General features: G+C 40.8%; 1 protein-coding gene across 3 annotated transcripts in view; it reads left to right on the forward strand.

Annotated features, from left to right (window-relative positions):
• Positions 1–16,362, forward strand: part of sulf1 (sulfatase 1) — a 388,338-nt gene that overhangs the window by 264,221 nt on the left and 107,755 nt on the right. For all 3 annotated transcript variants that reach the window (XM_087985955.1, XM_087985957.1, XM_087985956.1), the window contains exon 5: positions 12,197–12,436. In XM_087985955.1, coding sequence (XP_087842081.1) covers positions 12,197–12,436 — 240 coding nt within the window. The remainder of the gene's footprint in view (positions 1–12,196; positions 12,437–16,362) is intronic.

Genomic DNA, 16,362 nt, shown 5'->3' on the forward strand with positions numbered 1-16,362 from the left:
AATGTCATCAGTTCAGAAATTGCTCCCAATGTAGATCACATGGAGTCTGCAGAGCCCAACAGTTAAACTGTGAAATGTTTAGATTGCAGTAGATGTAATATCTATTGTAGGAATTTAAGTCACCTGAAAACATTCCCTTGAGGTTGTTGATGTTAACACTAGGATCCCATGTGAAATAGGAACAGAGAGTGGGCAATTTGGTCCCTCAAGCTTGCTCTGCCATTCATTCACATCATGGCTGAGCTAGCTTTCCTCACATCAACTTTCCTGCATTTTCCCTTGATTCCCCGACTGACCAAGAATCTATCTCAGCCTTAAATATACACAAAGGCTCAGCCTCCACAGCTCTCAGTGGAAAGGATTTCCAAAGACCCTCAACCCTCTGAGAGAAGAAATTGCTCCTCATCTCAGTCTTAAATTGACACCCCATTATTCTGAGACTATGCCCTCTCCTCATAGACTGTTCCATGAGGGGAAACATCATTTCAGCATTTACCCTGTGAAGCCCTGTAAGAATTCCATATGTTTTAATGAGATCATTTGAAAGTTGCCACCCAGGTAAATAGTGCAGTGAAGAAGGCATATGGCGTACTGGCTTTTATTGGTAGAGGAATTGAGTTCCGGAGTCCTGAGGTCATGTTGCAGTTGTATAAGACTCTGGTGCAGCCGCATCTGGAATATTGTGTGCAGTTTTGGTCGCCATACTATAGGAAGGATGTGGAGGCACTGGAACGGGTACAGAGGAGGTTTACCAGGACGTTGCCTGGTATGGTAGGAAGATCGTATGAGGAAAGGCCGAGGCACTTGGGGTTGTTTTCATTGGAGAAAAGAAGGTTTAGGGGTGACTTGATAGAGGTGTACAAGATGATTAGGGGTTTAGATAGGGTTGACCATGAGAACCTTTTTCCACGTATGGAGTCAGCTATTACGAGGGGCATAGCTTTAAATTAAGGGGTGGTAGGTATAGGACAGATGTTAGGGGTAGGTTCTTTACTCAGCAAGTCGTGAGTTCATGGAATGCCCTGCCAGTAGCAGTGGTGGACTCTCCCTCTTTATGGGCATTTAAGCGGGCATTGGATAGGCATATGGAGGATAGTGGGCTAGTGTAGGTTAGGTGGGCCTGGATCGGCGCAACATCCAGGGCCAAAGGGCCTGTACTGCGCTGTATTCTTCTATGTTCTATGTTCTATCACCTCTCATTCTTCTAAGTCTAATGAGTAAAGTCCAAAACTGTTTAGCCTTTGCTCATAAGACAATCCCTGTGCACCAGGGATCATACTAGTGAACCTTCTCTGATCTACCTCCAATGAAGTGCTATCCTTCCTTAAATAAGGAGACTAAAACAGCCGACACTGCTCCAGATGTGGTCTCACCAGCATCTTGTACAGTTGCAGTAAGACTTCTCTACTCTTGTACTATAACCCCCCTGACAAAAGGGCCAATGATCCATCTTTTTGATTACCTGCTACATCTGGCTAACGTCCTGTGTTTTATGTGCAAACTTTGTGCCTTTGTGTTGTAGTTTTCTGCAGTTTTTGCCCATTCCATTTAAATAATATGATGTTTTTCTGTTGTCCCTTTCAAAATGACCAAGTTCACATTTTCCCATGTGATACTCCATTTGCCAACTTTTTGCCCACTTCTTTAACCTTTCTCTCTCTACGTTGTTTGTATCCTTGCCTTTCTACTTATTTTTGTGTTGTCTGCAAATTTGGCTACAGTACATTCACTTCCTTCCTCCAACTCATTTGTATTTATCGTAAACCATTACATTCCCTGTGGTACTCCTTTGGTCACGAGTCGCCAACTGAGAAAGAACACCTCACCCCCACGCTTTGTTTCCTGCCCTTAACCTAATTCTCTATCCATGCCAATGTACTACCTCCAACACCATGAGCTCTTACCTTGTGGTTTAACCTTTTGTGAGGTACCTTGTTAGACACCTTCTGGAAGTCCACAGCTGCTGGCTCTACCCACTCTTGTTGAAACTTCCTTAAACTGCAGTAATAAATCAATTCCCCTCATTCCCCATTATTCCCCTTTCATGAAGCCGGGCTTACTCTGCTTGGAATACTTTTCCTAGTTCCAGTGCTTATTTTTCCCAGAATGCAGTGGAAGTTGTCAAACTAGGTTCTGGGCCCTTTTTGGATAACTGCAATATCATTGACACCAAGACTACCAGTAAATACATTGAAAATAACATTTGAAAACGTGAACAGGCTAACAATTATATCCAAGCTTTTTAAATAATTTGAGGTATTAAACAAGAAGACAGCAGTGTGGGTAAAGATATATTATGCATTATCATACAGATTGGCTCTTTATCTCATCGACTTTTCTTGGTGTACTTTTGCACACAGGCCTCTGTCAATCCATTTACTGTCTTATTATTGATATTCCATGGGGTGTGATGTCAAAACATTGTCTTTTGTTTAATATACCGTGAATGTTTTCATGAGCAACATTGCTGATCTTTATTCTTGCTGAATCTCCATCCTGAAGATTCTAATCTTCACCTTACATAGTGAAGGAACAGCGTGTGCTAACCTCAGAGACTGATATATTCCCCTCACATAGTGAATGACTTTGATCTCATTGCACATGCAGGCAAGTATTCTTCGAGTTGAAGGTATGTGCACATGAACATCTTGATGGACGGTGCACCTTACAGTCAGGAGTTGGTCTGTGCAGAGTTTAGTTCTGTGAGCTGTAGGACAGAAGGATTTGCCAAAATAACTTGGGCCAATGGGCCTGCTTCCATGCTTTCAACCTCAATGACTCAAACAGAAATGACCAAACCCACTGCAGAAGCTGCTTGAATTCAAGGCACTAGTAGTTTCCATCCCTTGGGGGAGGTAATAGCCTATTGGTATTGTCACTACACTCGTAAACCAGAGACCTGGGTTTGAATCCTAATGGGGCAGATGGTGGGATTTGAATTCAATAAAAATCTGGAACTGAGAATCTAATGATAGCCACAAAACCATTGTCATTAAAACCCCTATCTGGTTCACCAATTCCCTTTAAGGAAGGTAACTGCCATCCTTACTTGTACATGTGACTCCTATCGAATGAATGATCCAAATTGCCATCCGGGCAATTAAGGATGTGTCATAAATGCTGGCCCAGCAGTGACATCCATGTCCCTTAAATGAGTTTTAAAAAGGATGATGAATGGGTTCTGCAATCTATCATATGCACACAGTATATGTGACTCCCCATTCTTGATGAAACAGCAGGAATCCTAAAATCTAAGCGGTAGCTCTCCAGCTGAATACCTCACATAACTGAACACAGTAAAATCACACTTTCTTTCAGAAGCAGTGCATCACTTTGTGGAACGTGAAACTTTTGCTTCCTTTGCTGATCGAGCCTTGGTTTATGTAAAGGTCAAAGGCTCCAGAGCAATGGGTAGAATAATACTTTTTAATGAATCTTGAAACTTAAGCTATCACCATACTGTTCTCAGGATGTTGTTCGGTATTGTAGCAAATTTATTTTAAAATCGTCTTGTCATAATTTAAGAGTGGAGAACCAAAAGCCAGTCTCTTGCACATTATCTTGAAAGTCAATTTGTCGGGTTACATAGTAAAGGAGAATGAGACAATATAATTGCTCACAATTACATACTTCATTACCAGTAACATCTGGCAATAATATTTTATTTTTTGTTCTATTTTAACATAAACTAAGGTGGAGATGCCAAACCACATTGTAAATATTTTAATACAAGTGATATAATGTGGTCACAAGAATTGCCACTTCTTGGAAATGGCATTTGAATGTTCCTTTTACACATAAATTTGTTGAAACATAAACAAAAAACGGCTGAGAATCCATTGTATGTCAGTCAGCATCTGCAACGACCGAAGGCAAATGACCACTCTCCAGTTTAACCTTTTGGGAGTTGCCAGAATTTCCTGTTTTTGTTTAGCTCACGCATACAAATCCTTTCTACTCTTGCGTAGTTGCTGAGAACTTGCACAATTTATAAACAATGTTTTACCGGACTTTATAAGTCATTTTTCTTGCGGTACCTGACATCCATATATATGTCTGAAAGTCCAATTTTGGGCAAATAGCTACTGTAACATCTTCTCCTCTCTTTGTGCTCCAACAGAGTATACAGACTGTTTTCTTAGTCTGTAGATCTGTGCTTGTGCTTTTTGTGTCTGCATCAGCAGATTTTCCAACAGCAGCCCCAACAATTCAGTTGTGCATGCCGAAAACATTTGATCTGCTTACATACATAGTTTATTCCTCACTAACGCATTCAACAGAAAGGTTAGATTCTTTAGCAAAGGTGAAAATACCACTGGGTACTAAGTCAGAAGGGATGGCTGCAGCTGTGTGGTTATTCAAGTATGCTTGGTACAGGAGCTGGATATATTGCTGATCATTTGTATTATAGTCATTTTATTCCGTCAGCTTTTTTGGTCCATCTGTTTTTAAGCAAAACCAAACTATCAGAGACTGGGTGTAGAATAGGAGGAATAATTAGCACCCATGTAAAAAGCAGCCTCGGTGGGGTAACTAACCTCTCAACAATTTTCCATTTATGTCTGCCACCTTGACCTATACTGAAAATAAATTTATTTTGGTATTAATGATTCAGAAATAAGCTGAACAGCCACAGACTTTTCCTTGATGCAATTTTCTCATCAGGAGCAGTGCAGGGTTTACTGAGTTTACTCCTGATGAGTAAATTGCATCAAGGAGAAGTCTGTGGCTCTTCAGCTTATTTCTGAACCATTAATACCAAAATAAATTTATTTTCAGTATTGGTCAAGGTGGCAGACATAAATGGAAAATTGTTGAGAGGTTAGTTACCCCACCGAGGCTGCTTTTTACATGGGTGTTAATTATTCCTCTTATTCTACACCCAGTCTCTGACAGTTTGGTTTTGCTTAAAAACAGATGGACCAAAAAAGCTGTCGGAATAAAATACTGCTGAGGCTAAGCCCCATTATTAAATGATTTTAGTATTTTCTCTTTGCACCATTTGAACCTACCTTCTAATACTTTCATCAAAATCTATCCCTTTAACTCCTCATTTTCACTCTCTCCGTTCTTATGTGCAGACAATTGGCCTTCCCCACCATTGTTAAATAACATTACAATAAAAGTCCATCTGACTCAGGAAATACCTTTTTTTTCTCTCAGTTATTTTCTTCCTTTCCCATCTACAGGATGCACAATAACAAACAATGAAAGTTTTGCTGACAGGTATTCCAAACCAATAACCTCTACCTTTTGGAAAGACAAGGGCAGCAAATGCTCAGAACATCATCACTGCAAGTTCCTTTCCCAGATCTGTACTATCTTGTCTTGGATCTATGCCAGTGTTTCCTCACTGGCACTGGATCAAAATCCTGGAACTTTCTCCCTAACAACATTGTTGATATACGTACTGACATGGACTGCAGTGGTTCAAGAAGGCAATTCACCACTACTTTCCCAAGGGCAAGGGATGTGTAACAAATACTGGTCTAGCCAATGGAAGAAATGACTGCAGGCACTGAGTACAGCCCAGGCTGTGTGTTCTGGTAACATTCCAGCAGTACTGAAGATTTATGTTCCAGAACTTGTTATGTCCCTAGCTAAGCTGGCTGGCACCAGGCAACATGTGACTGAGCCCCAGTAAAGTGGATGTGAATGGGAATCAGGGGAAAACTTTCCACTAGTTGGAGTCTTATCTAGCACAAAGGAAATGGTTGTAATTGTTGGAAGTCAGTCATTTCAACCGCAGGATATTGTTACAGGAGTTTCTTAGGGTACTGTCCTAGGTCAACCATCTCCTCCTGCTTCATCGATAACCTTCTCACCATTGCACAATGTTGCGTATTATTTGCCACTCTTCAGATCATTCAGTGCCAGTAAGCGGGCAAGCCTTTGACAACATTCAGTCTTGACAATAGTGACAAGTAATATTAAGCTTTACAAATGCCAGGCAATTACCAAATTGAATCAGAAATATTTTAATCATTTCCTCTTTGCTGTGATTAAATTTCCCTCTGTCAATATCCTGGGGAATCATCATTGCACAGAGATATAACTGGCCCAGCCATATAAATATTTCAGCTTTAAGAGCAGTTTGGATATTTTGTGATGAGCAACATGCTTTCTGATTCCCCAAAATCTGTCCAACAGAGTGAAGAGTATGAGACCACAGATCTTGAGACGTAGGAGCAGAAATAAACCCATTCAGCTCCTTGAGTCAGCTCTGCCATTCATTGAGAACATGGCTAGTCTGATAATCCTTAAAATCCTTGAATCCCTAAATCTATCTATTTCAGCTTTGAATATACTTTAAGACCCAGCTTCCACAGTCCTCTGCAGTAAAGAATTCCATAGATTCACTACCCTCTTAGAGAAGAAATTCCTCCTGTGGTAAAGGAATACTTGTCACTCGCAAAAATGAAAGCTACTTTGTTCACACTCAAGAAGCTCGAACCAACTCAGAGCAATGAAGCCCACTTATACATACCATTTATCGAATTCAATACAACAATTTGTGAATGGCTCCCCATAAGCATCTTTCAAACCTGCAACTTCCATTGTGTGTATCGGTGTTCTGACTGGTTGCATTTCTATCACACGTGCTGAAAGATGGAACAATTCCAGAATGCTTAGACCCAAGACATCTAAATCTTGCTCTAAAGCATTGCTCACATGAGATTCCACACCAGGGGAACTGAATTCCAACTTCACAGGAGCAAAGATTTTCTCCAGTTTGTACACTAAACATGGCTATTGGTTGGCTCAACTGGTAGAGGATCTGAAGAGAAAACTAATTCAGGGATGCCGTAACTACTTCCAGTGATAACCTTTTGGTTCATCCAACAGTCAGGATCTGTTCCAGCAGCAAATGGATGGAATTAAAGAAAATGTTCCTGGATGTATATGTAATGCAAATATGGTTGTGGTGATGGAAAAAATCAAAGAGGGTGTGACTGAAATTTATTGCAATGGCAGCAGCTTGTCAGAAAGAAATGCCATGTGAATGTAGTCAGATTAGTCTTGTCAGCTTTATTTATATGAGTTTCAAGATCCATTCTGTAATGAAGGTGTATAATGTAACTATCCCACAAAACACAGAAGCTTTGCAGAGATGGATTCTTCAACCTCTCTATGACATTCATACCCAACTTTGCTAATTCAGCAAGCTATTAAAGAAGGATGACCTACATGTATGGCAGGAGGACCTTGAATGCGTTCGAATCAATTAAAAAGGCAATGTCAGAAGAGATATGCATTCTACATTCGTGTAGCCCAATTAAGGAGGCCTTCAAGGCTGCACATCTTGAAACGAGCTTGAAGTGTGCTTTATGAAAGATGGTAAACTACATGCATTGGGCTTCAAACGTCTACCGCAATCCTTAACTATTGCAAGTGCAATCCAATTACTCAAACATGGAGCATGAGATACTTGCTCTGGTATTTGATATCACAAGATTCCATGGACAATTATTTGATTAATGGATCACTGTGGAAACAGACCTTTTGGCATTGGAAATGATTTGGCACAAGCTACTGACAAGTGCGTCACCAAGACTACTGCAACACCTTTGATGATTTTGAAGTCTAAACCAAACCAGGTAGCAAAGTGATTACTGATGAAAGGTTCTGCCTGAAACATCCTGCTTGACCTTCCTGCTCCTCTGATGCTGCTTGACCTTCCTGCTCCTCTGATGCTGCTTGACCGTCTGTGCTTTTTCCAGCTCACATTTTATTGACTCTGAATTTCCAGCAACTGCAGTCCTCACTATCTCCAGCCACGTTAAAGAAGTCATCAAGTCTAGAACAAAACTGTGAATGTTTTTGTAGACCTGCATGTAGATTGTGTAGATCTCAAGAAAGAGGATATACTCAATATAAATCTGATGGATTTTGGTTAGCTTTTTCTTAGTTATGTTTTTCATGAACATTTATTTGATATCAAATTTCTAGTTTTATGCCATGGAGCTCATCGTCAAACAGAGAGCAGAACTCTAAGCGTAAACCATCAAAAATATACCCTAGTCCAAAGGGACTAAATAAATAATGATTACTCTTGAAAACTGGAAATCTTGTTTTTTGGTTCCTTATTTTGTTGTTTGCTAGCAACATAGTTTATAACTGGAATTGCATGTGGTGTTCTTTTTGCCATATTTGTATACTTTATTTCAATTTGCCTGCTTTGAATTATTCAACTATCCTATCTTTGGATCATTCTGTGCCTTATAATCACTGCACGCATATTAGGCATCAATATAGGAGGTAAAGAACACTACCCTGAGTCATTGTAAAAGTTCGGATTTGTGGGACGTGCAAAACCGTTTTTACTGCAAGTAATTATTTGCTATGCTTCAAAGCTACTTTCTGACTACTCTAAGCAAATGTGCTTTTTATATGTGTTTATACCAGAATTAGCAATTCAAAAGACATTTATAGATGGAAGCATTTTCTGCAGAGTCTTAATAGAGCTTTCATGCTGGTAGACCCTTCTCAGTGTAAACGGGCCTATAGTCACAAATAATAGCCTGCAAAAGGTTTGAGTAGCCTGGGAAAAAAATGAATAAATTGCCTTTGCGATTAGTTTGGACTGTCTGCCTGTGCAGATGGTAAAACAGGCTGAATTTGCTCCTGCAGCCTGAATGTCTTTCAGATTTACACAGAACCATGGGTAACTCTGAAAAGACTTGGTTTACTTTTCACATCATTCTTTCTTATTATGTTAAAGTAAAGATTCCCAGAGTGACTGTTTGTTATTCATAAAGAAATGCCACACACAACGAATTGGCCAAGGTTACAAGCTCATGTTTTACAATGAATCTAAATTCAAAGGGGTTACTTTCTGTCAGTAGGATCGCATATCTGACCAACAATTTTCTACGTTTGCTATTTCTGGGGAAATCGTAGACATCTTGGGACAGGATCTTTCCCAACAAGAGAACAACTAACTATAAAACACAAACTTGCATTGTGTAAAAAAAGTTACCAAAAGTGAGTTTTACATTAAACGATGCATAATATTTGTTGCTGCTTTATAGGATGAATTTGAGACAGAAGAGATCACTGGTATCAGTTGCTGGAACAAAAAATATGCATGAGTGTTCTTCCTGGCATCCTGACTAATATTTATCTCTCCACTTGGTGAAAAAGATGTACTGTGAAATTTGATAAGGTTTGAAAGTGAGCCCAGGGATTACAATGTGGAATTAACCCACAGTAGTTCCTTCCGATTCAGTCAACAAACAAACTTTGAGTTTCCTGCTCATCACTACAATCTTGATGTGCACCCACACTGTGCATAATATAGAGTGGCTGCACACCTAGAAACAGGGTACAAAATTATAAGAGGCTAACACCATTTAAAACTACTCTAACCAGGCAGCCTGCAGTACTTAAAGAGAAAGTGCATATTGGTTGGATATGTACCATCAGCCCCTGGGGAAGTATATCTGAGTGAGAAGGACACTGAGAAATGGTACGGCACAACAGAGAGTGTGCTTCAAGGCTTTCCGATGCACATTAGCTGGTGTAGGAAATGGACAAGAGGAGAGAGACCCTCTTTGCACAGAGGACCTTAAAATCCTCCAGCCAAACCCTGAAAAAGCAATGGCAGCAGGTAAATATTGCAGTTAATGTAACCCCAAGGATCTGGGTGTGATCTATGATCCTAGAAGTTCAATGGCCGCACATGTTGAAACTATCAATGCTTAATTGTGTTTGTATGCTCCATTCTGATTTAGAAATGGCACAAGGTTGAAACAAGACCCTCAACACAAACCTGCTGTTCTCCAAGAACTGTAACTTGGCCAGGCAGTGAGGGAATAGCAAACAGTGATACATCAAGAATTTAGTGATGAGGAAGAAATACAGTTACCTATTCCCACATTTGCACCTACCAGCTCAGTTGCTTTAGAGGGGAGGGAAATATTGAGTACAACTAACCAGTGGTCAGAGCTAGGAGAGCAAAGTGCCCAAAGAGATCACCACAAGATGGATCATAATGGGTTATGCTACAAAGGATTCAGCTGAGATCTTTGCTCACTTGGCATACAGAACAATATGAGTGTATCTCTGCACACAGAGATTCTTGGATCATTGGCTGCCTTTTCTTCTTATTTATTCACTGGTGGGAAATGGGCCTCCTGCCAAAAAGCCTATGGTCACTGAGAGGAGGAATGAGGACGTCTAGCACCAAACTTGCTCCATGTTCTATGTTCTGTCTGGGCAGTTAGGATGGACAATAAATGCTGGCCTAACCAGCGATGCCCAGATCCCGTGAATGAATAATAAGAAACTCCATTCCTGTGCTTATGGACTGAGCCACATGGCCAATACTTCAGCCTCCGGGGCCACACAAACAGAGGCTGCCTGATGGCTATATGCAAGCTCAGCAGAATCTCATGCAGCATCAGCCTGCTGCCGCATGCCATCATGGCTGCTATTGACAGTTTTCAGAGGGCATGCAGGAGAGCAGTTTTAGCAATCTGACTTTCAGCATACTGTTCGAAATCTTGAAAGACCTAGTGGAGTGTCAGTGGCTGTATGGAAACAAAGGTGCTGTCCCCTCTGAGGATGACAGCATTTATCTTCCCAACACTGCAAACACTCTTGCTTTTGCCTAGCCCAGAGTGCCGCACCACGTGCAAAGATGGGCCCACAAGGTCATCTCCAACCTCCTACACTCGAAGGTCAGCAACCCTCCTCCAGCAAGACTTTGTTTAGTTATGGTTTGTAATTTGGCATTGTGATCAAGAGGCTGTTGTAATGCTAAGGAACAGAGGATACATCTGACTGTTCTGGAATGAGGAATTGTGTTTGCAAACACAGTACATTTGGATGAGCTGAATAAATTTTCCACCTTGCCCTCACATTAATTCCTCAACCTCTTACAGTATTCTCATGAGGCTGAACTTAAACACAAGGAACAGCATTTTATCTTCTGATTGGACTCTTTATAGCCTTCCAGGCTTGTCATTGAGTTCAACAATTTCATACCGTAATCCCCTGTTTTGTTCTTTGTAGGTTTCTGTTTTTTCTTCTCTTGAATTTAGATTAGATTAGATTCCCTACAGTGTGGAAACAGGCCATTCAGCCCAGCAAGTCCACACCGACCCCCCGAAGAGTAACCCACCTAGACCCATTTCCCTCTGATTAATGCACCTAACACTAGGGGCAATTTAGCATGGCCAATTCACCTGACCTGCTCATCTTTGGACTGTGGGAGGAAACAGGAGCACCCGGAGGAAACCCACGCAGGCACGGGAGAATGTGCAAACTCCACACAGACAGTCGCCCGAGGCTGGAATCGAACCTGGGACCCTGGTGCTGTGAGGCAGCAGTGCTAACCAATGAGCCACCATGCCGCCCCTGCTTTTGAATGGCAGCTGGTCACCATTCTATCATTCACTGAAATTGCTGGAAAAGCTCAGCAGGTCTGGTAGCATCTGTCAAGAGAAATCAGAGTTAATGTTTCGGGTCCGGTGACCATTGCTCAGAAGGCTTACTGGACCTGAAATGTTAATTCTGATTTCTTTTCACAGATGCTGCCAGAACGTTTCCAGCAACTTCTGTTTTTATCTCTGATTTGCAGCATCTGCAGTTCTTTGGGTTTTGATTCTATCATTCACACCTGCTTTAGACAAATTGTTTTGTTTCTTTAGTTGTCCCATTGTCATTGTCTTTGGCCCTGCATGATCAACCTTTTTGTTATTTACTGTCTCCTGTCTTTCCTGCCAGCAACTGCCTTTTTCCAAAAACAGAAAGCTGGCAGGTCTGACCCGCTGAGCTTTCCTAGCAGTGTTCCCGATTTCTAGCATCTGCACTTCTTTGTTTTTTATTTAACTTCCTTTTTCTTCTTTTTTTTCACCCTTTTCGCTTTTACTTGCTTGACATCTATTCCATTTTTCCCAGTTTCCTCCGGGTGCTCCTGTTTCCTCCCACAGTCCAAAGATGTGCAGGTCAGGTGAATTGGCTAAATTGCCCCTAGTGTTAGGTGCATTAATCAGAGGTCAACTCCATTTCCCTTTCTACAAATGGTAAATTTTTGAGTATTTCTGATATTAATTTTGTCCTTACTTTGGATTGTTTTATTTTTCTAGTATTTACAATCAAATAGATATGGTAATCAACTGAATGGTGATGCTCGACAATTTGTAAGCACTGGATGTTTTTATGATTCTCTTTCCTGATGTTACATTTTCAGGTTCCCTTCAGGTGATGAACAAAACGAGAAGACTCATGGAGCAAGGTGGTGCTCATTTCACCAATGCCTTTGTAACCACTCCAATGTGCTGTCCATCGCGATCTTCCATGCTGACTGGAAAGTACGTCCACAATCACAATACTTACACAAACAACGAGAACTGTTCCTCACCTTCCTGGCAGGCTACGCATGAAACACGTACTTTTGCTGTGTTTCTAAACAACACAGGCTACCGAACAGGTCTGTAATATCACTGGTGTTCTGCGAGCAATCAGCATCTGCTTACTGCTATTTCATATATTTAGTGCCGAAAACAGATAACGTGTTGAGTGCACCATTTAATTAAGTAAAGAAATAGAATAAATAATGTTTAACAGCATTTTAAAATTATTCTAAAGTTGTGGGTATCAAGGGGAAGATTATGAACGATAACATGAGGAAAGATCCATACTTACGTTGCATTGAAGTGTCATATAAGTAGCATATTTATTGTGACCGGGTTTGATTTTATTAGATCATTGCTGATCTGCCCCAGGCCTCAATTCCTTTATCATGCCAACTCCTCATAGCCTTAAATCCTCAATATTTGAAAAAAAATCCATCAACCTTGTCTTTAAATGCTTTCAGTCATCTAGTCTTCAGTGTACAGAATTCACTACAATCTGAGAGGAGAAATTCCTTTGCATCTCAGTTTTAAATGAATGCTCCTCTACTCCTTCCCTGAGTTTGAAATTCAATTAGAGAGGTGCTGGAAAAGCACAGCAGTTCAGGCAGCATCCGAGGAGCAGTAAAAATCGACGTTTCGGGCAAAAGCCCTTCATCAACCCGAAACATCGATTTTACTGCTCCTCAGCTGGTGCCTGAACTGCTGTGCTTTTCCAGCACCTCTCTGGTTTCCAGCATCTGCAGTCATTGTTTTTACCTGAGTTTGAGATTCCCCCACTCATAAAAACATCCTATCAACATCTAACCTGTCAGGCCCTTTCAGGATCTTGTACATTTTAATAGGAACCCGCCCCCCCCCCCCCCAAAGCCGAATGAATAAATGCCAAACCTGTTTAGCAGTTTTTGCAAGTCACCCCCTTCATCATAGGAATCAGTACAGTGAATCATTTTTGAATAGCCTCCAATAACAATATGTCCTTTTGTAAATAAAGGGGCCCAAACTGTACACTGTACTCCCAAGTGTGGCCTTACCAACACCATGTCCAGATGTAACAAGACTTTCCTATGTTTTAGATTCCAACCCCCAAGTAGAACAATGCAGCTTATCTTGTTTTATGTTCCTCATATAATATTGAACCTTATCAAATCTTCTTCCACTTTGGATCATTTTAGCCCTCACATCTCAGATTACTCATTAGGTGAATCTAAAGCTCCTCATGCCTTAAGGTAGGCTTTTATCAACATACTTATGAAAAAATACCATGACTCCCGTTTGGAAATTGCTACTTAGTTTTTGAACTGTCTTGTGCTCCATAAGATATCACTTCAGTCTTCAAAACCAGGACAACATCAAAGCACACGCTGATTTTAATTGAAAATATCAAGAAACTGTGATAAGATATACTGAACAGTTGTGCTAGGATGCAGTTACACATTTACAGGAAAAAAGAGCCCTTTAACTCCTGAGGGAGAAAATAATATTCACAAGCATAGAATTTTGACTTGAGAGTGTGTTGCTAGAAAAGCACAGCAGATCAGGCAGCATCTGAGGAGCAGGAAAGTCGACATTTCGGGCCGGAAATGTCGATTTTCCTGCTTCTCGGATGCTGCTTGACCTGCTGTGTTTTTCCAGCAACACACTCTCAACTCTGATCTCCAGCATCTGCAGACCTCACTGTGTCCTAATAGAATTTTGACTGCAATTATTGAATCTCATCAACATTGAAATTCTGACATGGAATCTTGCCTCTCTATGACCCTGTTTTAAATATTAAGGACATATTATAAAAATATTGTGATGGGGACCTGCCAACAGCAGCAGAATAGAGACATTTGCGCATGATTAAGCAGCAGGCACTTACAGCTAGAACATTGGCTCCCATCCTCGTCCAGACTTGGATCAAACAATACTATTCAGCCCAAGTCTGATGACACCCAGAACAGAGCCTGTAGATACTAACCCTGTCCATCACTGTCACCCTAACCCCTATCTGCAGCACATATGGTAGGATTCCGAAGGTAATCCCAGAAAGTCCCAGACCTATAGAAAAGATCCCTCCTCAGTCTAAATTGGTTCTTCGGCACTGGACATATAGGAGCCCAGTGAAGAACATTCTCCAGGTATCCCCCTTTGTGTTTAAGATTATAAGGTGGGAAACCTATCGATAATTTTTGCTTTGAAATTAGGATTTAGCTGATGTAAAAGGTTTTTGAATTAATTAAAAGAGCATGCTTAATTTTTTTTTGCTGAAGCTGAATGGTGCACAAACTGACATGAAGTAATGAATTTTAATCTGAGAAAGAATTCAAGATATTAAAGAGACCAGAAGCATTTTCCCATGAATTTTTAACAGCACGCTGCACCCATTATACACCACCCAGATTTCGGTATTGCAGCATTACAGGGGTTGGCACAAAAAAGTAATATTGGTGGTATTAACTGTAAAGTTAATAGAACTTTGGGATTTATACCAAGGGAACATTTACCAGAGAACAATAGAAGTGAAGCAATTAGCATACTGCAGTCTGGTTAGAGCTCATTTAGCGTGCGCTAGCACAGTTGGAGATCTGTGAGGGGCAGTCCAAATAAATTAACTTGACAACACACAAAGAAACTTCATTGTAAAGGATTATTCGTGTTAAAGTAAGTAAGATTCATCAAAACCTGATGGGGACCCTCTGAAAAAAGAAAGAAAGAGCTCCATGTAATATTCCAAACACTCACGTTAACCAAGGACATCGGAATTGTTAGGAATGCCATAAAGTTCCCTTTAGAATTAGTAGGCTGGATTTAAACAGTCTCCTGCAGGGTGTGTTTTCTGCAGGGGGATGAGAAGAGGGGAGGGGTCATAGAAAAAATTACAAGTGGCTAGTCCCACTCGTTTATCCACCTTTTTAAAATAAATAACTAACGGGCAATTGAACTTACTATGAAACCAATTGGCACAAATATTATCCTGTCCACACCATCATGTGGTTGGCATGAGCAGATGTTCAAAGTCCCCTTTGAAAACAGTTTTGTGGAAAACAAAGGAAGTAAAAGTTCTTAATACACCCTTTGTTCCTCTCCACCTCATCTTGAGATTCCATGATTCCTTCCCTTTCCAATACCCTAGATTTACTTGCATCCAGACACCATGGCTGCCATCATATTAAAACAAAATTCTGTTGATGCTGGAAATCTGAAGCAAATTCAGAGAACACTGGAGAAACTCAGCAGGTCTGGCAGCAACTGGGGAGAAACAGAATAACTGAGTTATTGGTTCAAGTCAGGTATAATTCTCCTTCAGAACTGTTCCAAAGAAGAGAAACTTCTAAAGATGAATCACACCAGATTCAAAACATAACGATGTTTCTCTCTACACAAAGGAAGCTTGACTTGCTGAGTTTCTCTTGCATTCTCTGCAACTGTTCTCGTCTCTGTTACTTTCTATCCTGTATCTCCATGTGGACACCAATCTCATCGTTTGTATGTAAATAATTTAGTTCTCTGTCCACCACATATAATATCTACTCCCTCCACCACCAATGCACAGTGACAGTAGTGTGTAACATCTACAAGGCAGTAGTGTGTAACATAATCTGACTCCTGATGAAGGGCTTTTGCCCGAAACGTTGATTTTCCTGCTCCTCGGATGCTGTCTGACCTACTTTTCCAGCACCACACTCTTGACTCTAATCTCCAACATCTGCAGTCCTCACCTTTGCCTGTAACATCTACAAGGTGCACCAAGGCTTCTCAGACAGCATCTTCCAAACCCCTCGGCCATACCTCTTCCAAACCCCTACTACCTAGAAAGAGAAGGGTAGCAGATATATGGGATCATGACCTCATCCTTCACCTAGCCACTATAGTAAGAATGCTAAATGAAACATGTAAACAAGGTACTGCAATTCCTTTGAATTTCAGAGTTTTGGGTTGCATTTGTTTTCATTTCTTCTTCTGTGTTTCCTGCTGTTTGCAGGTTTTTTCAGTCCATAGTACAAACACATTTCTTAAC

This window comes from Chiloscyllium plagiosum, unplaced genomic scaffold (genome assembly GCF_037043375.1).
Source record: "Chiloscyllium plagiosum isolate Xiang-an unplaced genomic scaffold, Cpla_swu_hap1 HiC_scaffold_4, whole genome shotgun sequence".
Taxonomy (NCBI): domain Eukaryota; kingdom Metazoa; phylum Chordata; class Chondrichthyes; order Orectolobiformes; family Hemiscylliidae; genus Chiloscyllium; species Chiloscyllium plagiosum.